The sequence below is a fragment of the Bos grunniens genome, chromosome 13 (genome assembly GCF_055505025.1).
Source record: "Bos grunniens cultivar Pamir isolate PY7600 chromosome 13, Bosgru_T2T1.0, whole genome shotgun sequence".
NCBI classification, from domain to species: Eukaryota; Metazoa; Chordata; class Mammalia; order Artiodactyla; family Bovidae; genus Bos; species Bos grunniens.
This window is the reverse complement of record NC_141177.1, coordinates 12713515-12741120: the sequence shown is the minus strand read 5'-3', so window position 1 is coordinate 12741120 and position 27606 is coordinate 12713515. Positions and strand designations below refer to the sequence as shown.

Sequence of the window (27606 nt, the reverse complement as noted above, 5' to 3'; positions counted from 1 at the left end):
ACATAGCTACCAGCTTCCTTCTAGGCTGGTCCAGTTGCCATGCAAGGGTGCAACGCATTGTGTGTGTGTGTGTGTGTGTGTGTGTGTGTGCACGCTAGTTGCTCAGTCATGTCTGACTCTTTGCAACCCCATGGACTGTAGCCTACCAGGTTCCCCTGTCCATGGAATTCTCCAGGCAAGAATACTGGAGTGGGTAGCCATTCCCTTCTCTAGGAGACCTTCTCGACCCAGGAATCGAACCTGGGTCTCCTGTGTTGCAGATGGATTCTTTACTGTCTGAGCCACCAGTGAACATCATAGAAGCTCATAAACAGGATGAATCTTGAACCACATTCTCTCCCTATCTCAAAAGCAGGGATAGGAAGACTATGGCTCTCAGGAAAAATCTGGCCCACTCTCTGAATCAAGTAAAATTTTATTGGAACACATTCCTGCTTATACATTTACATACTGTATGGTTATTTTCATGTTACAGCATCAGAGTTGAGTAGAGGCAACAGAGAGTCCATAAAGCCAAAAATATTTACTACTGATTCCTTACTGAAAAAGTTTATGGACGCTTGATCCTGTGTATGGGACCTTTCAATGTGGGAGAGACACTGAGGGCCTCTTGGCTTTGAAAAAACATTCCTCTGTTCCTCTCCCACCCACACTTTACATTCTCTTTCTATAGTTTATGTGTTTTTCACCTTACCTCTCTTGGCCATCACATAACACCTATACTGCTTTTCTTATATATGGTGTTTTTTCTCTGTCTCCCCCCACTAAAACTCTTCATGTGGGCAGGGATTTTTGTTTGTTGAGCGAACTCCTACATCCCAGAACCTTGACCAGTACCTGACGTGTAAGTGGGAACTCCACAACAACTTGGGGATTGCATATGAGTTTCACTGTTGAGCCAGAGTATGTTGGAGGCTTTCTCTTTCAGTGGATGACTTCAAAGCTTTTAGAGGGATGGGGTGACTCCATAACCTCTGCGAGGAGGGAATTATTTTTTCCTGTTTTATAGAGGAGACAACTGAGCCTGGGTAAGTCAGTGCTTCTCAAACTTAAAGGTGCACATGAATGAACTAGGGATCTTGTTGGGAATGGAAGTGCTGCATTTAGTTTTTTGCTTGTTTGTTTTAGGCTGCGCCGTGCGGGATCTTAGTTCCCTGACTGGGGATGGAACCTGTGCATCCTTCTTTGGGAGTGAGGAGTCCCCATCACTGGTTGCCAGGGAAGTCCCGGGTGCTGTTTTTCTAACAAGCTCCTGCGTGATGTCAGTGCTGCAGGTCTGTGACCCACAATTTGAACAGAGACGGCTTAAAGCACCCACTCAGGGTCTCTACCTAAGATGTGGCGGAATGGAATTTTGAATCTGGAGACCACGGGGGTCCATCATTTCCATTCTGTTCACCCTTCACCATCTACATGCATCCCTCAATCCTTTGGTTTCACAAGACTGGTCACACACACCCTCCTTGGCTCCCTGTCGCCACTTAGCCTCCAGATCCTCCTTTTCTCTGGGTACCCCACCTCCAGCATCTTCAGCCACTCCATTCTGCACAGGCTCCTCTACATATACATTCCAGGACTTTCTGGCCCTTCAAGTGGCCGGTCTCATGTTTCTCCTCTCTTTTAGGGCCCAGTGGTTAAGAAGAAGTTCCCCTCCTCATGGGCCCTAGGCAGGCTGGCTTCTTCCCTCAAGGCTACCCCAGGACCTGCACAAGTGACTTCTGCTGGTCCAGGGCCATGCCCGAGCCCTCTACTTCCACCTCTCTGCAGCACCGGCTACTGTCAAGTCTTCCTTCTGCAGTGGACTTCACTTGGTTCTCTGTGGTTCTCCTCCTACCTTTCTGTCTGCTTTGCCAGTTCTCCTCCTCCTCTGAATCTTTAACTATGCTCCATTCCTGAGCTGGCATGAGTGTCACACCCTAGGATCTGTCACTTAGAACTCCAAGTCTGCACTGATTCAAAGACCCTTGCTTATCACTGCAACTTGAAGTACGAGTACTTGTGTATCTTCTTCTATACCTCCATACCATTCGTGTTTGATTTCATCACAGGGCCCAGGACAGAGAATGGTACAAAGTGGGCCTCCGGACAGTGCTATGTACATTGGCTAACAGACTGAAGCGGCAAGTTGCCCAGAAGGCATTGCATGCCCATACCTAATGTAGCACATTGATCCTGTAAGAATCTCCTAGAAGACCAGAGGCACCATCAGGGGCTACCACTTCAGCCCTGACTCCTCATGGTTTCTAAAAGGGGATACAAAAGAAAACTTACGTTGCAGGAGTGCCCATTTATTTGCAAGGCACTTTACAAAATTCTTCATTCCCTACAAGCTAGGCACTATTATCCCTATTTTAGAGTTAAGAGGAAAGAGGCTGAAAAAGTTCAGAAAACTTGCTAAAGGCTATGTAACTGCTGAGTGACAGAGACGTAACTTGAATCCAGAACTCTGACTTTTTCCGGCGGCAACAGTACCCCATACTGTCTCATGCTTCCGTGTCTTTGCACCTACTGCTTTCCCTGCTCGGAATTCTTATTTCTTCAGCCCTAGATAAACCCATCTCTAGAAGCACTGATAACTATCCCCTGCCCACTAAAAAAAATCAGTGACACAACTAAGTGTCCCCATAGCACAGTACCTGTCCCTGTAGGTACCTCTCAGCTGAGCTAGCAAGTATTTAATGTTGGGCTAGTCTCTCTGATAGATCTGCACATGAGGGTAGGGTTCAGAGTCCTGGCCATCTCTCCATCCACAGTGTCTGGGTCATAATGTGCATGTTCAACGCATGTTTCTCAAATGAATGAATGATCAAATGAAGCAGGCTGTCTGGTACTTTTGGTGCTGGTGGCTGGGGTTCATTGGTTCCTATATAAGATCAGGGTGGTGATCCCAGAATCTCATCTGCTCACTGCATGGACCTATTGACCAGGGACCCAAATACTGAGCAGAGAGATGGGGAGGCTGGCTCCCTCCTCATCTGTGAAGGCTTCAGCAGATGATCACTGACAGATATGGTCTCTTTCACAAGGCTGGGCTTGCCAGAGGTGGAGCAAGACATGGAATGATGGAAAATACACTTTACAAGGAGCGAGGCATTCTGAGTTTTAATCCCTTTCTCTTGATGACTGGATGCGTGATTTCATGTACTTCACATACTTCTCTGGACCTGAATTTTCAAATACGGAAAATGCCTATTAGAAATGTGAGACTAATTCAGTGGTTTTCTAACTCTTCATTACCAAGGATCTATTTATGGAATTTTTCTTATTTACCCTCATGTTGTGAAAACGTCTGGTTGAGTAATAAGAAAAACCATAAAAAAATTGTTAGTCAATCATCTATAACTACCAGCAAAGTGCACTGACAACATGATGTAACTGATGATAAACACTAGACTGGGATAATTCTAGCCCCAGAGAAAGACCTTGCTGTGAAGCTGGTTCTAGATAAAGCTACGATTCCCTATAGACTTCCTGAAATACTGGAAATAGCCAATGAATTTCTTTCTAATCTTTCAGCCCTTAGGGCTATGCATTTCCCAAGCAGACATAAACGGGCTTTGAAGTTGCTGAGATCAGTGGTTCTGTTTTATGTGTGCAAATCCTACAGGAGGATCAGGTTTTCCTCTTGTTGGAATTGGAGGATTTCTAACTAGAAACTTATACTGACAAAGGAGAAACAGCCCTTCACGGCTCCAAAAACAAAAAGGGCGGGCGGGGGGCGGGATCCAAGATGGAAGAAACAGGACAGACATGAACGGTGACAGTGCATTTTCAAATGGAAAACATCAAGGCAAAATCAAAACGCTGTGGCTGCAGGTGACTTAGACAGAGGTGAGTATGAGAAACCAACAGACACTTGGTTGGTGCAGGAAATGCATGCTACAGGTTGCCTTACAGGGCACAAAGCAAAGTCACCCCAGGTCGATACTTACAAGTAATAGGAGTAGGAATAAGCATTTCTTCTATATATTGATGGGCAGTCAGATGAAGGAAATGTCCAAAAGTGGGGGAAAAGAAAAGACAAACAAACAAGAATTAGATTTATAAGAAATCTTGGTTCTTAGAAATGCACATAGTATTACTCCCTAAGCTCAAGGAGATGCAAGTTTCTCAACTAGTCAGCGTCCTTGAGCATCAGGCACTTGCAGTGGTAGAAGAAATGAAGGAGACCTCTCCTATGATGGAGAAACTCACTATTCATGCAGAGGAAGCCAGATCGCATTTGGCCATTTTAATGGTTTGAAAATTCTTATGGTTACTAAAACTAGTTTCCTGGTAATTATGATGTTTTGGTCTTAAGTCAGATTTCTGTGGCCTTCTAGAACTAATTTATGACAGTGCTCCTGAGATCTAAGGAAAAAAATAATGACTTCTCTGTTAAGGTTAAACTACATCAGAATCTGTGCAGTAAGATCACACCAAAAGCAAGGAAATCGTGTAGTCAGCATCCAAGATGGCTGTCCAGTGATCCATATTTCCCCAGACTCATGTCCAAGCGCAGTGCCTTCCACACGGAATCAGGGTTGGCCCTAGGTGACCAATAGAATACAGCAGGAGTTACATTCTGGGACTTTCTAGCATAGGACAAACAGAAGCTTTGTGGCTCTGTCTGCGTCTTTGGAACTTTCCCTTGGAGTCCTGAGGCTCCATGTAAAAAGGCTAAGTATCCCAAGCTTGCTGTGGTCAGAAGAGGCCATGTGGAGAGGCTCTAAGACTGTATGAACAGAGAGATGCTTCCAGCCAACCCCCAGCCAACTGGATTCTACCAACTAAGACCCTGGATATCACAGAACAGGAACAAGTCATTCCCTGCAAACCCTAGCCAAAGTACGGATTTATGAGAAAAATCACTAAATCTCATGGCTTATTTTTTTAAGCCACTAAATTTTGGGAAGTACTTTGTTACATTACTGGTAGAAAACTGGAAAAGCATTCAAATTTCATCATGAAAGAGCACTGCGCTAAAAGAGAAGAATTGCAAACATCAGTCTGAACAGACTACAACTTGAATAAACTCTCTGTGCCTTCCTTTTATTATCTGATTCTTAGGCGAGTTGAACTAAATCACGAATTTTCAAACAACACATTCTCAGGATTCTGCAGACTCACTGTAATGAGGGAGCATGTGGGGTTACTGAACAGGTAGGGCTGCTGGCCCTCTGCCAGCCATTAAAGGCAGAGCTTCTCCATCTTAATCTATTTCATAAATTGGCATGTCACTTAAGATTTCACATGACTGAAAAACAGATTCCACTCTCCAAAAGAATGGTTGAAAAATCACTGCCTGCAGTCTTTCTCTGATGTCTCTTCTAGCTCTTGGCTTCTGAACAATTAAAAAAAAAAAAAAAAAGGAAGACTCAAGTAAGTCTGTGATTTTCCCTTTGTTATAATTTTTCTTGTTCTGTAGGAAAATAAATAGGAAAACTTTTCTTTTACTGACTTAATTATACTGACAATAACTAATACATTTGTGGACTGAGAAAACTTGCTGAATAATTCAGGTCCTCAAAGACTCATCTAAGTACGCAAGAATAATTTGTTCCCATCTTGAGTTCTGTGGTTAATTCCAACTGCTATCCAGTTTTGTTGACACAGAAAGATGTGGTCTTTACATCCACAGGGTGGGAACGTGACCTCAGAGCCCCAAGCTTCCCCCTCTTAAGTAGGAACTGGCCAAAGCCCCCAAGGTAAGCCCACCCCAAGGCTTTCTCTCATTTATCAGGACAGCCAAATTCTATAGGTCCAGAAGGAAAGTGACATCTGAACGCCAAGACACCTTGGCAGAAGGAAAGCTCTGTGCCTCCTTGGGAGGCTGAACTGGGGCAACCACAGCCAGCAAATCTGGTCACTCATAAAACTGTTGAATATCTTTGGCCAAATGAACAGTGGCCCCAGATGGGAGAAATGGGTGAAGAACTTCCAACAATGGGTGGGATCTAGAACAGCCCACGCAAGCCATCCAATGCCTCTACCAACCACGTGATGTGTTGTGCTAAGGCACTTAAGTCGTTTCTGATTCTTTGCGACCCCACAGACAGTAGCCTGCGAGGATCCTCTGTCCGTGGGATTCTCTAGGCAAGAATACTAGAGTGGGTTGCTCTAGTGGGTTCCTCCTCCAGGGGATCTTCCCAACCTAGGGATTGAACCCAAGTCTCTTGTGTCTCCTGAACTAGCAGGCGGCTTCTTTACCAATGGTGCCACCTGGGAAGCCCATATAATACAGGTTGGCATTCTTCTTCACTGGGGGCTCTGTGGACCAGAGCCTGGGAATATGATTCCTCAGGGGCAGAGAGTTTAGGCTGCATTTGATAAAGACTCACAGACATCTCTGTTCTCTATATTGTCAAGAACATGGGACTGAGAATGGAGAGGCCAGAGTTCTGATCTCAGCTCTGTTTATTTGCATGCTATGAGGTTACCCCTCACTAGATCTAATATTTTGTGTATTTTGGGACCAGTTGCAAGGCCTCCATTCTGAGCCAGGATTTTTTCACCATCAGCAGCTCCAAGCTGCACTCTTGGGTCTCAACATTCACAACCTCTGGCGGTCTGCTCTCAACCTTCAGGATTCCCCTCTGCCTGGCCACCTCCTCATGACAACATGCTTCCTCGCCCTTTGATTCACCTCTTCCAAGTGGCTGAGTTATCCTGGATGTCACCAGAAGCCACTGCAATCCCTGACCAAGCTTCCAGGCAACCCCAGAATGATAGAGGCTGGCAAGCGTCTATTAATTGAATTTGTTTTCCAAATTCAATTGCAGGGCCTTCCAGGGCAAGGATTATACTTCTTTACTCTGTGATCAAAACAGAGTATACAAGTCCTCTCAGGCTTGAAGAAGATTTACTGAAGGTCTAAATTTACAAGGATACAGTGATATTGCAAGTAACAGATTGCCTGAGACCAAAGATTCTGAGCAGGAAGACAGCTGTGCTTAGGAAAAAACCCCAAACTTTATAAATCACATACTGCAGAATCTCTTCAGCTGGCTGACAAGAATGACTTGAGGCATAGCTTCCCCTTGCTTCATGCTATTTAAACAAGACTAGTTGTCTACTTTACCATCCATTTAACCATCTACCTGTCCATCCATTTCTTAAACCAACCCATTCACTCTTCCATCCATCCATCCATCTGCCTCCATCCACCCATCCTTCCACCCATCTATCCACCTCCTTAAAAATCTGTACATCTACGTATCCATTTAGATCATAACTCCACACACTCATCTGTTCATCCATGTACTCATCTACTCATTCATCCAACACTCCATCCATCATCCACTCATCCATCTTTCCACCCGTAATTCAGCTACAACTTTTGAAGGGCCTATTAAATGATTGTCTCCGCCAACTACCAGAGATAGAAAGACGAATGCCATCTTGATCTAGCCAGTATGTCTGATGGGAGAGTCAGACAAGAAATACAATTTAGATGATAATTAATACCTGCCACTTAGATAGTAGGAGCTCACTTATGTGGCAGGTGCTGTTCTCAGTACTTTATGTGAACTATTTTACTTAATCCTCATTAGAAGTATTATTATCTCTATTTTACAGGTGAGGAAAGTGAAGCTCAGAGAGGTTAAGTTTACATAGTTGGAAACGGCAATCCACTCCAGTATTCTTGCCTGGAAAATTCCATGGAGCAGAGCCTGGCAGGCCACAGTCCATGGGTCACAAGAGTCACAGATAACTTAGCAAATAAACCATCACTACCACCAACACCAAGCAACATGACGAGGATCAGAATCTAAGAAATCTAACTTTAAGAGCCTTCATAACAAGCACTATGCTATTATCATCTGGAGCGATACATGGTATGAGGCAGTAACACAAGGAGCTGTGGGACCATATTTGGGGGTAACGGGTAGAGAGGGGAGAGGTAATTTGGCTTAAAGTCTGTGACGCCTCAGTTGTAAAGTCAAGGAACACCCAGATGGAGTGGGAGGGAGGGTACTTCCAGGCTGCTGAATATGCGTCTACAGACTGGGTGGGTGGTTGGTTATCAAGGTGGAAACGTCAAGATGTTGGCACGTATATTCAAAATGAATAAACAAAAAGGACCTATTGTACAGCACATGGAACTCTACTCAATGTTATGTGCCAGCCTGGCTGGGAGGGGCAGGGTTCGGGGGAGAAAGGCTGTATAAAGGGGACTCTATGACTGAGTCCCTTTGCTGTTCACCTGAAACTATCACAACTTTGTAAATCGGCTATACTCAAATACAAAATAAAAAGTTTAAAGTTTGCGGGGGCAGGAAAGATGTCGGCAGAGCCTAGTTCCCAAAGAACTTAAGTTGCTTACCCTCAGTACCATAGGTCACAGGGAGAACCCAAAGGATCAAGTGGCCAAATATTTTTCTAGATGGATGATTCTGGCAGGAGTCTGAGAAAACAGTTGGAGGAGAGAGGGACTGGGGTTGTGAAAGCTGCTCTAAGAGTCAAAGCAAGAGACGATGGGGGCAGATCTTGAAATCGCCCTGAGGAAGGAGAAGAGGTGAATGTGAAAGGTGGTTAAAACACAAAAGCAATAGGTGATTAAATGTGAGCATTTTAAGACTTCCAAGGTTGGTGGCTCAGATGATAAGGAATCTGCCTGTAAGGCAGAAGACCCAGGTTTGATCCCTGGGTTGGGAAGATCCCCTAAAGAAGGCAACCCACTCCAGTATTCTTGCCTGGAGAATCCGATGGGCAAAGGAGCCTGGAGGGCTACAGTCCATGGGGTCTGCAAAGAGTTGGACATGACTGAGCAACTGACGCTTTTGCTTTCCAAGGTTCTAGCTTGAGGCTACCCAAGTGAGTGCAAACAGAAGAGGGAGTAACCTCCCAGGGTGCGGTGCAGTTTAGAATGGGATGGACAAAACAAGATACAAAGTTTATTTGGGGATGCTTCCCCATCTTGACAAACCATTCAAAATGACGTCATGCAGTTCAGTGTATCAGCAAATCCTGCTTTACATTTCACCCAGGTTAGGCGGTGCTAAGAGGGCAGACTCTGTTATCAGATTGGCCAAGTTTCAGACCCAGCTCTGCTGCTTATGAGTTATGTGATCTGGGGCAACTTCCTTAGGCTCTACATGCTTCACTTTGTCACCTGTAGCGCAGTCCAATCTAACTGTGACCCTGCCTCTTTGGCTAACCCGGTAGTTATCTTTCCCTTTTGTCTTTTTTTTTTTTTTTCCTGGATATATAGGTGTTCCTTGAATCTCAGATCATGGTACATCTTTCGCATGCTGCCCTTCCAGACTTAACACCTCCCACCACAGGGCTGGGTTTACCCTTGATGCTCAATGTTGATATTTGGGTCTGTAATCTGAGTGAAGCTTTCTTGCCCGAGAGATGGAGTGCAATCGTGGACTCCATCTGTTCTCATTTCACTGGGATTCAACATGTTTTTAGGGAATCCCCAGTATCTGCAAGGCACATTTGTGACAAGGATGAATAAGAACAGGCAGCCGATGGTCCATTGAAGAAGAAAAGCTGTGAATACAAATGACAAGTGCAAGGCAGAACACGACAGGGATCCTCACAGAGAGAACCCCAGATGGTGAAGAGACTGTCTAGACTGAAGGTCGAAAGGGTTTACTGGAGAAGGTGTCTTTTACATCAGACCTTAAACATGGGCAGGATCTGGCCAGATGGAACTGAGGAACACACAGGCATCGAAAGAGGAGGAAACTTCACCAGCCAAGGCACTGGAGTGGGTGAGACTCTAGGAAATCTGCCAGAATTACCGTGAGCAAGGGGGCAGCATAGCTTCACAGCTCTCTGGATGACCTAATAAGCATGTGTATCTTCCCTTATTTGCTCCCCATGAACCATGGATACTGGGGAGGAGAAGCCAATGAAGGATTTTAGAATGCAGGTTTGGGAGTACAAGTTTCATTTCTGAAACATCACCTAGGCTACAGAGTGGAGGATGGGTTGGAGGGGTGGGGTCAGAGTCAAAGAGAGAGGAGGAGGGTGGGGAGGAGACTCCTATAGCAAAGCCATAGAGGCTTCCACCAGGGAGGAGGCAGTGGGGAGGGGGAGAGGAGATGATGTGACCAAGAGAAAGTAAAGACGCAGGGTCAGAAGTACTGGGGTGATGGAATCCCGTTGGTCTGGCTGATGGACAGGGTGTATCTGTCACTAAGATGGGGACACACGATTGGGAATAGGTTGGTGGGGAGCTGATGATTTTAGCTTTGACCATAAACACTTTGCGGGTAAATATCTAGGGGCAGATGATACAGGGCAGTGGAGCTCTGGTGAGACAGGACCAAAGCAGAAGGCCTGCTGTCCCAGGCCAGTTCAGTCCACAAAACTACAACTGGGGGTCTACGCATCTGACACAGTGGTTGCAGGCAACGGGGGGACCACTGGATCTTCTTGGGGTGGGTGCTTGTAGGAATACTGCTTACAGAAGGTAATACTTGAAGGAATTCTACTCGGAAGAACTTGGGGCTGAGAGAGAGTAACAGGAGCCTTGCAGGTGAAGGGAAATGTCTGGACATTTGATTCAGGGAAACAGCGTGCACCAAGGCAGAGAACAGGAGAAAATGATGTGAATCTGGGTCACCTCTGCCCTATTCCAGGATTCACTTTTCTACCAGTCTCCATGCACTGCTAGGACAGAAATTAACAGCAAGGGGCCTGGAGTCACAGAGCCTGGTTTGTATTTCAACTTTGCCCATACCCTGATTTTAATTCAACAAATAATCATAGAAGATAGGATCCTCAGTTTCCTCTTTTCAAAAAACAGAGTCCTATCTTCTACGATTATTTGTTGAATTAAAATCAGGATATGGCAGCAGTTGCAGCAGTTCAAATGGGAAACAAACAAATTAGTTAGGTCAGAGTGTGTGTGTTGATGGCAGCACTGCCTTCTGCATATTGGTGATGGGGTTGGAGCTGACTTGGTTCACTTGTTGGTCATGTGTAAGATGAATATCCCTGTTGATATCATGCACTATAGTCCTGTTAGAAGGTACAGGAAGTAAAGCCTGTCCCAACCATTAGCTCATTTGATTCTTAGAGCAGATTCATGAGATTGGCTGCATCTCACAGATGGGAAAGCAAAGGTTGAGCTTTGATACATTGCTTCTCCAAGGTTAGCAGCAGATACATGGGGCTGTAGAGATTCAGACCCAGTTTTTCTGTATCCCAGTACACAGCTAACAAGATGTCTATACCCCTTAGACTGGGAGCTACTGGGAGGTGAAAGCATTAGACGCTCAGTCATGGCTGACCCTTTTCGACTCCATGGACTGTAGTCTGCCAGGCTCCTCTGTCCATGGAATTGTCCAGGCAAGAATACTGGAGGGCAGACATGGAGAATCAAGGTACAGCAAGAGATGCACATTTATCTCAAAGCAGACTCTCATATCTCAAACTCAAGACACTTCAAATGCACTCGTGGGAAAGGTACTGTCTGGACAGGCCAAGTATGACTGGCAGTAAGTTTAGGCTGGACCAGGAAGCCCTGGACAGGGAGAGGAGACGAGGAGATGGGGGAGGATGGAACTGTGTGTGCTGAAGGATTTTGAAACTATCTGCCTAAAATTTGCTTAGTTTCCATTTGAAAAGTAAGAAGGGATGGAGAGGTTCATGTAGAATACACACGTCTTGAGGTACAGATCTACCAAGTTATCCTGCTTAACCTGGCTCCACGTTTCCCCAATCAGAAGTGTATCGCTATGCCCTAAACCTTGGAGAACCACACTCAAACTTCAGGAACTGTGTCCCAAGGAATAAATGATGATAGGAAGCTTATAGGCATATGCAACAACTTTCCATATGTGTGTGGCTAATAAACACCTTCAACCATCAAGATACACTTATTAATGTGGTGGTCCTTAACCTTTTTGGCATCAGGGTCCAGCATTGTAGAAGAAATTTTTCCATGCTCCAGGAAGGTATGGGGATGGTTTGGGGATGATTCAAGTGAATTACATATATTGTACACTTTATTTCTAAACTGATGCCGCTGCTGATCTGACAGGTCCATAGTCCAGAGGTTGGGGACCCCTGGGTTAAGGCACTAAGGCTGGAGCTTTCCACCTCAATTTACACTGAAGGCACCCAGGGCTCTGTAACACTAAGCCAAGGGACCAGAGAGGTGGCCTAGCAACTCCTTGGCTGCCCTTTCCTTTGGGAGAGGATGTCCAGTAATTCTAAGGAAGGAGGTCAGGGAAGAAGATGACCAGGACTGCAGAGAGGACAGTTTTTCTTCATTTCAGGACTCAACAGGGCACTCATGAAGAGGGAGTGTGTTTTACTACATGATGGCATGCACAAATCCATTCTAGACTGTTTCTGAGGTCTAGATGTGACGGACAAGCCAGGAGAAAAAGATGGAGACATTACACAGTGACAGCCTAAGAATGGATGTTTTGTAATGAGCTTGGCTAGAACCACACGGGTTAACTCTGTCAGAAGGGGCTTCAAGTTCCATCTTAAAATGCTCATGCAACCCTCCAAACATATGCAGCCCTGATTCTGTATCATCCTGCATTCAAAGAAGCCCAGTCCAAACAGCCAAAGGTACTATTAAAAGAAGTCCAAAGTTGAATTTGCATCTTTTTCAAACTTGAAGGGAATTCTGTTTAAATGGATCATCAACGTCTCGCGTCCCCTTCTGCAACCTTGCATCGTTCCATATGCACTCCAGCCATGAAAAAAAAAAAACAAACAAACAACAAGAAAACACTCCTCAGGGTATGTTGATCTCTCTCTCTCTTTCCTTCTCTTTCCCCAGTCTTCCAAATGTAAATTGACTTCACTAAGCCCTTTCCTTGGTCATCTGCATCTTTAGCCCTTTCTAGGCCAGCTTTCTAGTTCAGTACAACACACACAACACCTAATACAAGAGAAAGACTCTCTGTGGACAGTGACAGGTAAGCCGCAGGGCCTGTAGGGGGAAACTAGGAGCATCTTAAGTGGGCTGGAAACACTTGGCTGCAGCTCTGGGGAAGACTTTGAGTCAGCTGAACCCACTGGGATGGAGGGAGCCACCATGCCCATGTCCATGGAGGTTACAGTGAAGCCCCAGCTCAGGCCAGTGCAGGAAGTGTGGCTGGCATTCAACTTCTGAGAGCTCCTGGAAGCAGAAACTAACTCAAGGTCATGAAGGGACACTGAAGAGATGCTGACCCTAGGACTCTGATTTGTGATGGTTTCCCTATCATTTTGGGGTTTCTTTTCCTTTAATTATCTATTCCCTTTAGGTGGCTGTGGACAGCATTCCCAGGTGGTACAGTGGTAAAGAATCTGCCTGCCAATGCAGGAGACACAGAAGACATGGGTTGGATCCCTAGGTTGGGAAGATCCCCTGGAGGAGGAAATGACAACCCACTCCAGTACTCTTTCCTAGAGAATCCCATGGACAGAGGAGCCTGGTGGGCTGCCAAGAGTCGGACATGACTGGGCAACTGAGCACACAACACACGTGGACAGCATTCTGGCGAGCCCTAAGTAAGTTAGGGACAGACTCAATCGACCAATGACGTTTTCCCCGTATTTATATATGGGGTTTGGGTCAGAAGAGGGAAAGGAGCCCCTCAAGCTCTTCACTGTCCTTTGGGGCAAGGGGTTAGTGGAAAGAGTTAAACATAGCAGGCTTATGTCTCTCTTTTTCTCCCTCTTTCCCCTCTTCACTCCTCCATTTTCCATTCCCTATACCCATTTGTAAAATATGACCATCAACCAAGCCAGAAAAATGTCTTATTTTCTCCAAAAGATGCTGTACATGCAAATGCTGATCAGCACCCCCACCCACCCCCTGGCTCACTGCCACAACATCTGAGATTTGCTTCTTGGGAAGAAATGGTGATCAGGTGACGCCTGTTGATTGGGACTGATGGATGGTTTTGATAGAACTGACAGCTGATGAAGATACTCAGAGAAGGATAAAACCACACAAAGGGCTCACTTTATTCCTGCTCTCATCCTGAAACCAGAAAGCCCCTCCCTCCCTCCCGGAAAGTCACACATTTCAGAAATAGCTGTTGAGAGGGAAGTGAAATTTCTTCACAAGCTCACAGACGATGGTGACGTGGGTTAAGCCAGGCTTTAGAAAGAGCAAAATTGGAAGAGCATATCTGACTTACAAATCAGTGGCAAAGAATAAGAACCTCTGGGGTCTATCAAAGAGGAATGCAATTCTATTAAATGAGTTACTTTTTTCAAAGAGACTCTCTCAAACTCACCTCTGTCTTTAAAGCATCTGAGACTCTAAGAATGCATCGAGGATCTTATACGTGCAACGTGCTCTCTATCTCCCAGAGAAATAAAAACTCATGTTTGACCTCATCCAATAGCAGCTGCCTTGTCACTGAGACATAACACATAGCCTGGCTTCACAGATGATGATGACTCTGGGGGCTCCTGACCCCAAGCATTAGCATGGACCTTCCTTCTCCCTTGCCTCTCCAACCAGAAAATCAGTAGTTGGATGAGAATCTTAATTCTTCTGTCATTCTGCTGGGAGCCTAAGGAAAGGAATGATCCTATAGAACAGACATGTCAAGAAAGAACAGATCCTGGGACTTCCCTGATGGTCCAGTGGCTAAGACTCTGTGCTCCCACACAGAGTCTTGCTGGGGGCCCAGGTTCGATTCCTGGTCAAGGAACTTGATCCCACAATCTGTACTAAAATATCCTTCTAAGACTGGATAGTAGTCGGAGTGTTAGTCACTCAATCGTGTCTGAACTCTGTGTGACCCCATTGACTGTAGCCTGCCAGGCTCCTCTGTCCATGGGATTCTCCAGGCAAGAATATTGGAGTGGGGTGCCATTCCCTTCTCCAGGGGATCTTTCCAACCCAGGGATTGAACCCAGTCTTCTGCATTGCTGGCAGATTCTTTACTCTGAGCTACAGGGCAGCGAGCTAAATAAATAAATATTCAGAAGAAAAGAAAGAACAGGTCCTACCAATAAGATGTCCTGATCAAAGGATGGAACCATGTGACATACAGAGATATTTTGGGGCCAGAATGGCTAAAAGAAGGCTGATTAGTAGCAGAGTGGAAATCAATGGCTGGAAATAAGGACACAGTCTTTATTTTTTTACTTTGTGCATTTCTGTTTATGGTACTCCTTAGAGTAGAAGCTGGAATTTGTCTTTGGGGCATTCTGTCCCTTTGTTCTGGGGGGAACAAGTTTCATGAGCTGGTTTTGTCCCAGGGATGGCAGCAAGTCCCTAGTCCTCATTACTGGGCTTGTCTTGAACTCTGAGTAACCAAACCCAGAGCTTCAGGCTGAGGAGTTAAATAGTTTGTTGAAGAATATAAATATAACTCTTTAAACTGGGGGCAGGGCAGGTTGCAGCACATGTCATTATAATGTAGATAAAGTGTTTTGTTTGCTTTGGCAGATTGGGGAGTGGGAGGGTGGAGACCAAGATTGGAATCCTGGCATTGAAACTGAGATGGGCAGCAGGCATGGGGACACAGTGGCTAATGTGTGAAGGTGGGAGGACCCCCTATTTAGAAGAACCAGCCCTGCACCCCAGGGACAGTGAGAGCTGATACTCACCCACCTTCCCTTTCCTCTCTGCAACTCCCTGGCTGGTCCTCAAGCCCTGTGAATGCCTGATAAACACAAGATGTCGGCGTAATGAATTTGGGGGATCAGGAAGGAACCTGGATCCTGGCTTTCATGAGCAACACGTGCAATACAAGATAATTGTGCCTTGACCAGAGGCGCCAGGAGGATATCCTGCTGAGAGGTGACAAGCACCAACAATCCAGCAGGGAAGGTTTTATAGGTCATGGAGTAGGAAGGAGAATTCCCTGAGGGCTGTCACACCATCGGAGGCTCTACCCTTTGATGCAGAGGGACACTGTTCCTTGACCAAAGACAAAAAGGGAATGGATGAAGGTGGAAGGAATGAAGCACTGCTTTCCTGCATCTGTCTTTGTAGGCTCAGCTGTGTCCTTGCGGCTCCCCCGTAATCCTGATGATGTGACCAATCACAACAGAGAAGCTATCTCTGAGGAGCATCATACACCAAGGGACAGCTGCCCCGCAAGACACTGACCATCTTGCGGCTGCTCTCCATGCAGGCAGCACACACCCTTCGGACACCAACACGATGAGCCACAACTGGCCCCAAATTTCAGGACCTCAACAGTTGTACCAGAAGGTCCCTGCTCGGAAGTGGTCAGCAGAGAAAGGACTTGGCCATATGGTGGTGCTGGGGCCGCTTGGGGTTGGCAGAATCTGCAGGGCAGCAACCCACACTCACCTCCTCTTGATGGTGAGCATCACGCCCAGGAGGATGATGGTGAACATGAGGAGGCCAGCGATCACGCCAGCCATCTTCACGGTGTTGTCCACCTGCTTCTCCGGCTCCACAGTGTTGGAGTTCTGAGTGGATGCACCTTGGAGGCAAAGGTGAAGAGGAAAGATATTGAAAAGGCTCACATACATGACTAGACAAATCACAGTGACAACAGCTTCCATTTACTGAGTGCTAACTATGTGCCAGGCACTGTGCTGAGGTCACTACACACACTGACCAATTAAACACTTTTGAGCATTAATTCCTCGTGAGGTTGAGGTTATTATCATAGCCCTTTTTTTTTGCATATGAAGAAACTGAGGTGCAGAGAAACTGAGTGAGCTGCCCGAACTTACACAACTACTGTGCTGGAGGCACCCTTCTCCTCCTCTCGTGAGGTCAAGCAGATGATTTTTATCCCTCAGACCATTCTGTCCCTAGGATCAAACCATGGGGCTACAGTTTGATCCTTAGGCTCATGGAATTATTCCAAACCATGCTTAATTCTTCCAGGTAAATGGTGAAAACAGCAGCCTTTGTAAGGGTAGCACAACTGAAATCGCTAGGTTTTTAAAGACAAAAAACATAATGCTTTCATTTTGCGCCTTATATTAAACAAATGGTTGAGGTAGAAATTTAGTGCATTAAAGAGAACTGCTTTGGATTCAGAAAACACTTAAATTCGCTAAGTCCATTTTTGAAATTTAATGTTGATATTACCAGCTCTGCCAGTACTCACTGACTCAATTCCATGTCAAGGAAAACTGGGAACTGGGCACTTACTACATCCTCAGCCCTGTGCTGAGCCGTTTCATGCACCCAGCTTGGACAATCCTTGCAAATGTTCCCCGAAGTATCTATGGATTGTCCCATTTTATAGATGAGAAAACAAAGGAGCTAGCTAAAAGTCACGTGGCTGATAAAGCTCAGAGCCAGAATTCCATTGGTTTCTTGACTCTAAGTCTAGGTTTCAGAAGTCAGAAGCCTTGAGTTCAACTTTCAAGTCCCCTAGTTCCCCAATCCTCGGAGAAGGCAATGGCACCCCACTCCAGTACTCTTGCCTGAAAATCCCATGGACAGAGGAGCCTGGTAGGCTGCAGTCCATGGGGTCGCTAAGAGTCGGATACGACTGAGTGACTTCACTTTCACTTTTCACTTTCATGCATTGGAGAAGGAAATGGCAACCCACTCCAGTGTTCTTGCCTGGAGAATCCCAGGGACGGGGGAGCCTGGTGGGCTGCCGTCTATGGGGTCGCACAGAGTCGGACACGACTGAAGCGACTTAGCAGCAGCAGCAGCAATCCCCCAATGCTACTCCTCCCAGACAACCACTTGCTAAGGCGATAGCAACAGTCAGGAGCCAGAGAATGCCTAAGCCTGGCCTCTTCATGCAATGACCGGGGGACAGAGGCAACTTCTCATTCCAGCACCTGTGTGAACCTTCTGGAGTGTGGTCCAGGATTAATACCACCGCGAATTCCTCCCAAGGATGCCAACTCTGTGTGAGGCAGCTGAAGTCCAAAGCATCCTTGCCCTGACCCATCCCTACTTTTCTACCAACATCAGCACCAGCTCATCCTTTATCAGTGACATTGCCTTCCCTGGTTGCCCCAGGAGAGTTCCCCTCCAAACTCTGCTAACTCTCTGTAACACTTGGTGCAGCTCAGTGTGCTGACATTATTAGTTATTTGTTTACCCATCTGTCTCCTTCAGTGGTCTGCAAGCTCCTCGGGGGCAAGATGATGCCTTCTTTATCTTTGTTTCCTCATGTCAGTGCAGGGTCTGGCTTGTAATAGGTGTTCCCTTAATGTCTGTGGTGGTTTAATGTTTAGCTGAGGGGATGATAGCTCTACCCACACCCATTTGTTCTCATGAAACCAAATTGAGTTTCTCCTTTTTTTCAGCCTTGTGTTCACAGAACTCGGCTGAGTTGAAGGGATACTAATGCCCACAAGCTATGATTCTGATTCTCCAAACTCACAGATATTTCACAACAGCCCATCAGCACATCCCCTCCTCCTGTACTCATGCAGTCCCTTTACTACAGCACTTTCCCCAGACTCTCTTGTAACTTAGGAAAGCTGGGTTGATTTTGTCTCCAAGACTAAGAGCAGAGAGAGTTCTAGTCATCTCTCTAAAGTCACTGTCTACACAGGCCTTCCTCCTCATCACTGCTGCTTTACAGATGACGGGTGAATGGCATAAAGGCGAGTGGACCACAGCTGTTTGCCTCATTTATTCATTCAGTCATTCACTAACTGGCTACTGAGCACCCATGTTCTGTGTGCCCAAATAAGACATCAATGGGGTCAGAGCTCCTTCTCCTGGCAGGACTTACAAGTAAGGGATTTTATTCAGTTCCCCTCACCAGCTAAAGACAAAAACCCAACTCATCACATTGCAGGACAGTCTGAGCAGGCTCTGCCTATCAACTCCACCAAAGAACTCCTGGCAGAGTTGGCCAACCTTTTAGGAAGGGGTTGGGGAGGTGGGTGCAGTAAGAAGGTGATTCAAGAGGGAGGGGATATGTGCATACATACAGCTGGTTCACTTTGTTGCACAGCAAAAACTAACATGATGTTGTAAAGTAACTGTACGCCAATAAAAAAAGGAAATTAGAAGGGAAATATACGTTTATGGTAATTTAAGCTTGGAAGATACTCTACAAGAGGAGGAAGTTAAAACGCAGGTCTGAAGCTCTTAAAGGAGGTCTAAGCTGGAGGTAAGAATGTGTGAGTCATATGCACATAGATGATATCTGAAGCACGGGGGCTGATGAAGTCAGCCGGGGAAAGAATGAAGACTGGATGGAGAAGATGGTCCAGATAGAGACTTGAGGGTCTGTAATATTTAGTGAGTGAGGAAGACAAGCCTGCATATAGGAGGCAGAGAAGGAGTGGACAGACAAGTAAACAAAAAACAAACAAACAGAAAAAACAGGAGAGTATAGTGTCCTAGAACCAGGGGAAGAGGGAGTTTCAAGAAGGCAGGAGCAATTGACTATGTCAAATGCTTCTCCTAGGATAGAATCTAGCTCTCTACTCAAAGGAAAGTGAAGATCTTGGATGAGTATTAGAAAACCTTTCCCAAGTAAACTCCAAGATGTTCCTAAACAGAAGCACCTTCAGTGGTGACCATGAATCAACAATGGAACACAGCTGAGGGTCACAGACGACCAAGCAGGACATTCAGAGAGGCCATCTGAAAGGCCATAGCCCAGCGCTTTAGACAAATTCCATGAGTTCAGCTCACCGACATCAGAACTGAAATCCCAGACTCTGCACAGTGAGGTTATCAGGAATAGCCATGCTTGGCTAGTCCAACTAGAACTATACAGGAATTGCCCCAGGACATGGAAAATTCTACTTTCTCTTAAGCATCCTTTTCAGGGCACTGGCTTGAGCCACCAGAGATGTGTCCCTCTGTCCACAAGGAAAGCCTGTTGACAGTGTTTGAAGACAACACAGGTGTGGAGAAACTAGCTTTGGGACCAAAGGCTAGAGAGCATTTACCTGTGGCTCCTGCCAAGGAAGAAGACGGGGACAGAGTCAGAATGGGCTAGTCCTGCCCCCATGGCAGACTCAGGAGCGTGTCCACAGGGCTCACATTGTAAGTACGCATGAGAACCTGCAATTGGACTCACGGGAAACACATCAGGGTTGACTAAAGATGGGATCTCCTAGCAATGCAACCAGCTCTTTTAGGCAGGTACTGAGCGCCTCATCAAATGGAAGCTCAGTTATGACTGTTTTTAAAAACTCAGCCTAAACATCAATCCACTGAAACAGAGTGAAAGTGCTTGTCACTCAGTCTTGTCTGACTCTTTGCAACACCATGGACTGTAGCCGGCCAGGGTCCTCTGTCCATGGAATTCTCCAGTCAAGGATTCTGGATGTGGGTAGGCTTTCTCTTCTCCAGGGGATCTCCCCAACCCAGGGATCAAACTTGGGTCTCCTGCATTGCAGGCAGATCCTTTACCATCTGAGCCACCAGGGAAGTCCATTTTCACCAGTCTGTCACTGGGTGACCAAAAAATGTGCTAATAAGCACTTTTTATATATTAAGTCATTTAATCTTCACAAGATCTGACACAGAAGAGGCTAGTTTTATTTTCCCTTTTATTTAGATTAGGAAACTCTACAAATGGGTGAAGTGGCTTTTCCAAAGCCATATACTTGGCTTTCAGTGTCAGAGCTGGGATTCTTTGTGCAAGCCTCACCCTCTGTCATTCCAATGAACTCTCCTTGATGCAGTTACTGTTCAGGAAATACCGGCTCTGGGTCCCTGTCTGACTCACTGATCAGAAATCCAAGGGGGAACTGGAAGCCCATCAGTAAGATGGTAACTGCATTACTCTTGCCCTAAGCCCACTCTTTTCATGAGAGTCAAACATAGTATCAGTCCGTCATCCCTATGAAGCTCTGTCTCTGGCCTTGGGTGACATCTGTCTACTAAGTGGAGACCGGAGTCTGAGACTGGAGAGGGGAGGGGTTTGGATGCATCCTTGTCATCTCCGCCCCCTACTAGGAACCAACCTGAGAATAGTTCAAGTAAATCAGAACTGGCAAGTAGGTACCAGGTGGTAGGTGTATCCAACGGGAGTAGCTTCAAGGCTCTACGTGAGTCCCCTGTGTGATGAACTCATCAAAGAGAATCTTGTGAACTCTGCTGGCACTGAGAAGAGATTTGTTTCCAACACAAGGTTGTCCAACCTCACACCCCCACCAGCTGTGCCCTTCCTACTCTGAGCACTCCCAAAGGCCAGACAGTCCTCTAAGGGCAGCTGCCACTGCCCATTGCCCTTGACTCTTTCCACTTGAGCTACAGCAGCTTAGAATCCAGTCCCCTCTGAGCTCCTGCTCAGAATTCACATCTGGCTTTCAATTCAATGTGATACCTACTGACCCCTGCATATGGAAACATGGCACCCAAGGCGGGCTCACAGTCTCTTGAAGCCTGCCCCTCTCCCTCGATATCTGCTCCATATATAGGCCCAGGTGCCATGTTCTTTTCGCCCCAACCTCTAGCCTCCTCCTAGGGTACCAAACAATCATCCCAGTTTATATTCCTCAGGGACTCCTGAGACCCAACAAGGACAATGCCTCTCTGTTCTACTCTGCCCTGGTCAGACCACTCTGGTGACGCTTGTTCATTTGTGGACCCCGACCCTGAAGAGTAGGTTGGGGCCAACCTGAGAAAAGATTTTAATGTGGCATGGTAAAGCCAGGACAAGCGGCTTGTCACTCAAAATGTGGTTCAGTGACCAGAAGCATCTGCATCATAACCTACTACACATGCAGAGTCTGGGTCCCCACACCGGATCTGCTGAGTCTGCTCCTGCATTTGACAAGGTTTCTAGGTGATTCTTGTGCACATAAAAATCCAAAGATCACTGACTGAGGAGGAATGGCAGTCAGAATTGGGGATTTTTCAGCCTAGAGAAGGAAAGATTCAGATGAGACTTAATTCTTGTCTTCAAAAAGTTGAAAGGCCAAATACAATTATGTAAAGTTTAAAAATAAAATAAAATTAAAAAAAAAAAAAAGTTGAAAGGCCACAGTGAAAGATGGAACAGATTTGATCCCTTTAAAGAGCAGGACTAATGCAAACCAGGAGAAGTGACAAGAGTAGGCTGGGGCCAACGTAAGAAAAGATTTTAATATGGCGGCACTCTCCAGCGGAGGCTAAAGCCCCACTCTTTTGAAGGCAGTGCTACTGCGTAGTGAGGAGCATGAAGCAGTCGTGATTCAAGTCCCATTTCAGAGTCAGCCCTCCTCCCTTTTCCCTGTCCACTGTCTTCACCTGTTCTCACCTCCTGGGCTTCTTAAATGCTTAAGTAAAAGTCGCTCAGTCGTGTCCGACTCTTTGTGACCCCATGGACTATATAGTCCATGGAATTCTCCAGGTCAGAATACTGGAGTGGGTAGCCTTTCTCTTTTTCTAGGGGATCTTCTCAACCCAGGGATCGAACCCAGGTTTTGCCAGCTGAGCCATACTCTTAAATGCTTAGCCAGGCCCTTAATAGCTCACTTTCATAGGATGCTGGCCTTTCTTCTCTACTTATAGAGCCCACCTTCCACCTCAACCCAGTGTTCCTTGATTACAGTGACACTCATGCTCTAAGTGAGTGAAAGTCTCCCTGTTATCCTTAGAGCCATGAAACTTCAGTTGGGCTCCACCCTGCAAACCCCAAGTTAGCCACAGTGGCAGGAGAATGTGTCACCAACAATGAAAGGCTCTGTCTGGGCACTCAATGTGCTCCCCAGCAAGCACAAGGGACCACGTGACCTCTTACACCCCTTCTGAGGATGAAATGCTATAGTTTGATAAGCTCGGTCAAAAGCAAGGGGTTTTGAATCAGAAATATACAAACTTGCACCTGGATTCTATCACCAACTAGTTATGTGACCTTGAGCAAAGTGTTAACCACAGCATGATTTGACACCCTCTTGATGAAACTGTGAAACAGGAGAGTGAAAAAACTGGCTTAAAACTCAACATTCAAAAAATGAAGACAATGGCATCTGGTCCCATCACTTCATGGCAAATAGATAGGGAAACAATGGAAACCGTGATCAACTTATTTTTTTTGGGCTCCACAATCACTGCAGATGGTGACTGCAGCCATGAAATTAAAAGACGCTTGCTCCTTGGAAGAAAAGCTATGACAAACCAAGATAGCATAATAAAAAGCAGAGACATCACTTTGCCAACAAAGGTCCGGACAGTCAAAGCTATGGTTTTTCCAGTAGTCATGTATGAATGTGAGAGTCGGACCATAAAGAAGGCTGAGAGCCAAAGAATTGATGCTTTTGAACTGCGGTGTTGGAAAAGACTCTTGAGAGTCCCTTGGACTTCAAGGAGATCAAACCAGTCAATCCTAAAGGAAATCAGTCCTGAATATTTATTGGAAGGATTGATGCTGAAGCTCTAATATTTTGGCCACCTGATGCGAAGAGCCAACTCATTAGAAAAAACCTTGATGCTGGGAAAGATTGAAGGCAGGATAAGAAGGGGACAACAGAGGATGAGATGGTTGGATGGCATCACCAACTCAATGGACATGAGTTTGAGTAAACTCCGGGAGATGGTGAGGGACAGGGAAGCCTGGCGTGCTGCAGTCCATGGGGTCACAAAGAGTCAGACATGACTGAGCGACTGAACGACAAAGTTCCCAGGGATCTCCTAGGGATCAAATGTAATAATGGAAGTAAAAACACTTGACAAACTCTGAGAATATGCCCACTTATGTGGCATCACGATGGCATGATCTTAGGACTGGTTCCAGGAGGCAGCATGGTTTCTTGTGTCTGTAAAATGTGGGTGCACAGTGGCGGTTGGGGTCCTGCCTCCTTGTAACACACTGCCCAGGTTCATCCTTAGGATGAAGGCAGGCAGAGTCCCTGGAGGAATGCCCTTATCTTTTCTCCTCTAGGCAAGACCAGTTTCCATCCAGATCACTTAATGGCAGCAATAAGTAATTTGGCAACAAGGGATTAATAAGTTTCTCTCCAAGTACTCTCACTTGCTATAGCCCTAATTCTATAGCTTTACTTCAAAGAATTTCCCCTGTAAAGATATGGAGCAAAAAATAGAAGTTTCAGATAAAGAACATCTAATTGCAACTGATAAAACCAAGCACACCCCAGTGGATGCATAACCCATGCTGGTGATCATTGCTGAAGGCAAAGAAAGGAAGCTGGCTCTCGGAGACAGAATTCCTAAAAGCTCCAGTCTTTCAAACACACAGTCGCCTCTTCACTATCCAAGGGCATTTATCCCCACATCTTACTGAGCTGGCATCTTACTTATGCCCATCTATTTAATGACTTCTTTTGTTTTTCTGTCTTTTCTCTGGCGTTACATGCATCTGGCACCCAGTAGAGCAAACCTTTGAAATTCTGACTCTGAGATGCTACCTCTATGCCAGAGAAGGTTTCAAGCATGGCAGGTATCTCTGATTATGGGGGTTTTTGCCAAGAGGAGGCAGCAGGGGAAAGCTGGGGAAGCTGGGCAGGTTTCTGGCTCTTCTAGAGTGAGGTATGCATCATCCCCCTTCTGACTTTTCCTGGAAGTGAATTCTCAGAATGGTAGACTACTTTTAAGATGGAATTGAAGTCCACGATAGGAAAGAAGTTGCTAGGAAAGCATCTGGATACTTCATTAGCTTCAAGCCTCTAGACTTTACAAATTGCATCCCAAGGCATTGAGAACATTTGTAATTGTGATCATGAACTACTTTGGCAGTCTTTAAGGATGGAAATTATAGCAAACAGGAGGGGTGCGAGAAGCCTGGGGAGAAACAAATGTTGTTGTTGACTTTTTTTAATGGAAAAATGTAGATTCCAGATATTTCACACAAGTGTGATGTTGATACAGGAAAAAAATATAGACTGGATGATTAAATCAGATTATTTTTTCCCCTCACCGTTTACTAAAGGAGGGACTAATCACTAGAAACGAGCATGGGCTCCACATCAGTCAGCATCCAACCAGGAAAAAGGAAACTGTTTCAAACATTCAAACCAGAGTGAATTTACCAGAGAACTGGGTACCCAGAGATCAAGAGAGGATGGTGAGGCAACCCAGAAGGTAGCAACCTCAGGGGCCATTACCTAGCCCACACTAGAGAGACAAAGGCTCTTCAGAGCCCAGAGGTCAGGGCCACCCAACAGAAGTTGGGACTCCAGTGGACCTATGGGAGGCTGGAGCCACAGAGGGGACACGGTCACTGCCAAAGAAGGGGCCTGAGGCCAAGAGGGAGAAGGCTTCTCCTTCCTCTTGCTCTACAACCCTTGTCTCCTCCTGGCCACGTGCAGACGCTTGTTGACATGGGCCCAGGAAACACAGCCTATGGGGGGCACCTGCACAGGAAGGGGAAGCAAAGGATGGATGTGAGGCCAGATGGCTCCAGGGCCAGCATGGGCTTCTCACTTCCTGTGACCAGGGGAAGCTTAGGTTCACCTCATTGCTGCTTTTGAGAGGTGTCTGGACTTGTGATTCAGGAAAAATGTCCAGTACTGCGTCTTCACTGCAGCACAGTCCTGGCCAAGGTGCAGAAATAGTGACTGGCTTTCAGGATAGCCAGGTGTTTGGATTGTATCCAGAAGGTGGTAACAGTGGAGTCTGGACATCTGATCACATGTAAAGCAGCCGTGTTATTTATAATAAAGCGCTGACACATATTTGGAACTTCCACTATGAGCCAGGCTGCTGTGTTAAGCCCTTGGTATACCCATTTCAGAGACAGGGAAACTGAGGCTCAGAGAGGCTAAGTAACAGAAGCAAGTGCCAGGGATGGGATTTGAACCCTGGCAGTCTGGTACAGAGTTTATTCTCTTTAAACCACTTTTCTATTCTGCCATTTCCTCAATAAACAGGGAAAAGGATTGTTCAGCAGAGAAATCTGGTTGTCTTTTCTCAAACACCTGGAAGAAAGAATCAGACTGTTTCTTCCGGGGATCAAGAATCTTATTGTGACCAGCCAGACTATGACGTTGCTGTATTTATGGCCATCTCTGCTGAGTTGGCCACCCGCTGTGTCCTGAAGTTCTATTTCATACCTGCTTTTCTTGAAGATTATCTCCCCTCATGCCCTTCCAGCAATATATCACATTCTAATATCGAAGGGATGGATGAACATGTCATGCGAATCTTGTTATATGGGCCAAATTATACAGACTTTGCTCAAATGATATTTAAACTTGACCTTTTTAACTTAAGTTTCCCCATCCTTTTCACTTTCCTTGTACATCAACCACCATCTCCAAGCACTTCATACATTGAGTTTAGTTTTATTATTAATCTCTGGGCTTTCTCTATAATACCTTTCTTGATATTTAGCAATCCAAGCATGCCATATAATCCCACAGGGAGACAAGCAAGCTCAAGTTTAGGCAACTGTTTTCTGCTTTATTTCCAATTCTCTTTTCTTTGATCTCATGATGACTAATTTTTAAAAACTGCTGACTGCTCTCCCCCACACCTCAGAACAGTGGCCCCCCTCATTAGATCTGGCTGATAATGGACTACTTGGGAAGGATTATTCCATCATTCTTCCAAGTGACATCACCTAGGATGTTTCTCAAGTAATAAATAAATTGCCTCAATTCATCATATGACAGTAATTGCTTTTAGCCAAGATTTAACTCAAAGTCAATGTCAAGTAGCTAGAAAACACTACAGACACTCAGGTTCTTCAAAGACAGCTCTGCCCTTGCTGGGGAAGACCATTTAATGAGGACTGAGTTACGTGTAAAGTAGATACAGGTTTCTAGTATCCCAGACCCCCTCAATATTACCTGGGCAGGCTTAAGAGGTTGGAATTGACTTCACAACCTATACAACTGAAACTGCTAAATATTGCTGACAGAGGTTGACCTTTTTTTTTCAGCCTTAAGTGGAGGTGAGCACTCTGTGAGATAGCAATAGCTTTAATTGATTGTTTGAAAGCATTCTGGACACTCAAATAAATGGTTCCTCAAGCGCTGATTCTGCTTGGTTCCATGCATCTCCTGGATCCGTGTTTCCAGGTGGACCTTGTTTTACATAGCAAATGCTCTGTGGAGGTCAGATTCTAATTCAGTTACAGACAGTAGGAAAGTGATGCTATAGAAGATCTTTGCGGTGAATCTCTTCTGGGTGCAAGTAAACTCCGTTATGCTAAGAATGTTTCATGCATTTAGAATTTAGCATGATAGACTTACTTAAGAGCAGTTGTGCCTGGTTGATGCCAGCTACGGTCATTATTGACACATCACTTGGAAGGCATGCCCTTTAAAGGGCTTCACCATCAGTGGGCTGAGAAAGCCTTTCTACTGTCTCAAGGTCTCAACTGTTCCCTCTTGTGCCCAGGGGAGTCCTAGAGCTGGACCTTAGCCTGTGGTCAGACAAGGATCCTAAGTCCTGGTTGAATTTGGGGGTGATACTTCTAAGAAGCCAGAGGTAGGTGCACTTTTTGAACTGGCTTAGGTGTCAGGTCACAGGTGGGGTTAAAGACTGAGATGTGGCTGAAGTTGGGGTTAAATCTGAAGGACAGATCAGGAGCCAGTCTGTGGCTGGGGTTTAGGAGCGTCTGTTGGTCAGCCTGCACCTACTGTGAGGGGGCAACGTATGCTTAGAGCTATGTGTGGATTTGGCCAGAAGGAAAATTTTGCCCATGGTCAGGGAACTAGAAAAAGCTAAGTGACTTCCAAATGGACTAGACCCCTTCCCTTGGCCTCATTAGCACCCATTCAACCCTTGGCTGTCTAGGCGGCCAGTCCTAGACGTCGACTGGTGTGGCGTGAGTGGTTGCTGGGATTATCAAGATAATAGTGGGTAAAACAAGGTGCTGGGCATGC

The 27606-nt window shown here is 45.8% G+C and overlaps 1 protein-coding gene across 31 annotated transcripts in view; it reads right to left on the bottom strand.

Moving 5' to 3' along the window:
* The window catches only part of PTPRT (protein tyrosine phosphatase receptor type T), a 1155226-nt gene that overhangs the window by 158295 nt on the left and 969325 nt on the right, over positions 1–27606 (bottom strand). For 16 of the 31 annotated variants that reach the window (XM_086331755.1, XM_086331751.1, XM_086331756.1 and 13 more), the window contains one exon: positions 16229–16364. In XM_086331755.1, the coding sequence (XP_086187881.1) occupies positions 16229–16364 (136 nt within the window). Of the gene's footprint in view, positions 1–3932; positions 3963–16228; positions 16365–27606 lie in introns of all 31 variants that reach the window. The other 15 variants (XM_086331749.1, XM_086331754.1, XM_086331748.1 and 12 more) reach the window with 1 other exon arrangement.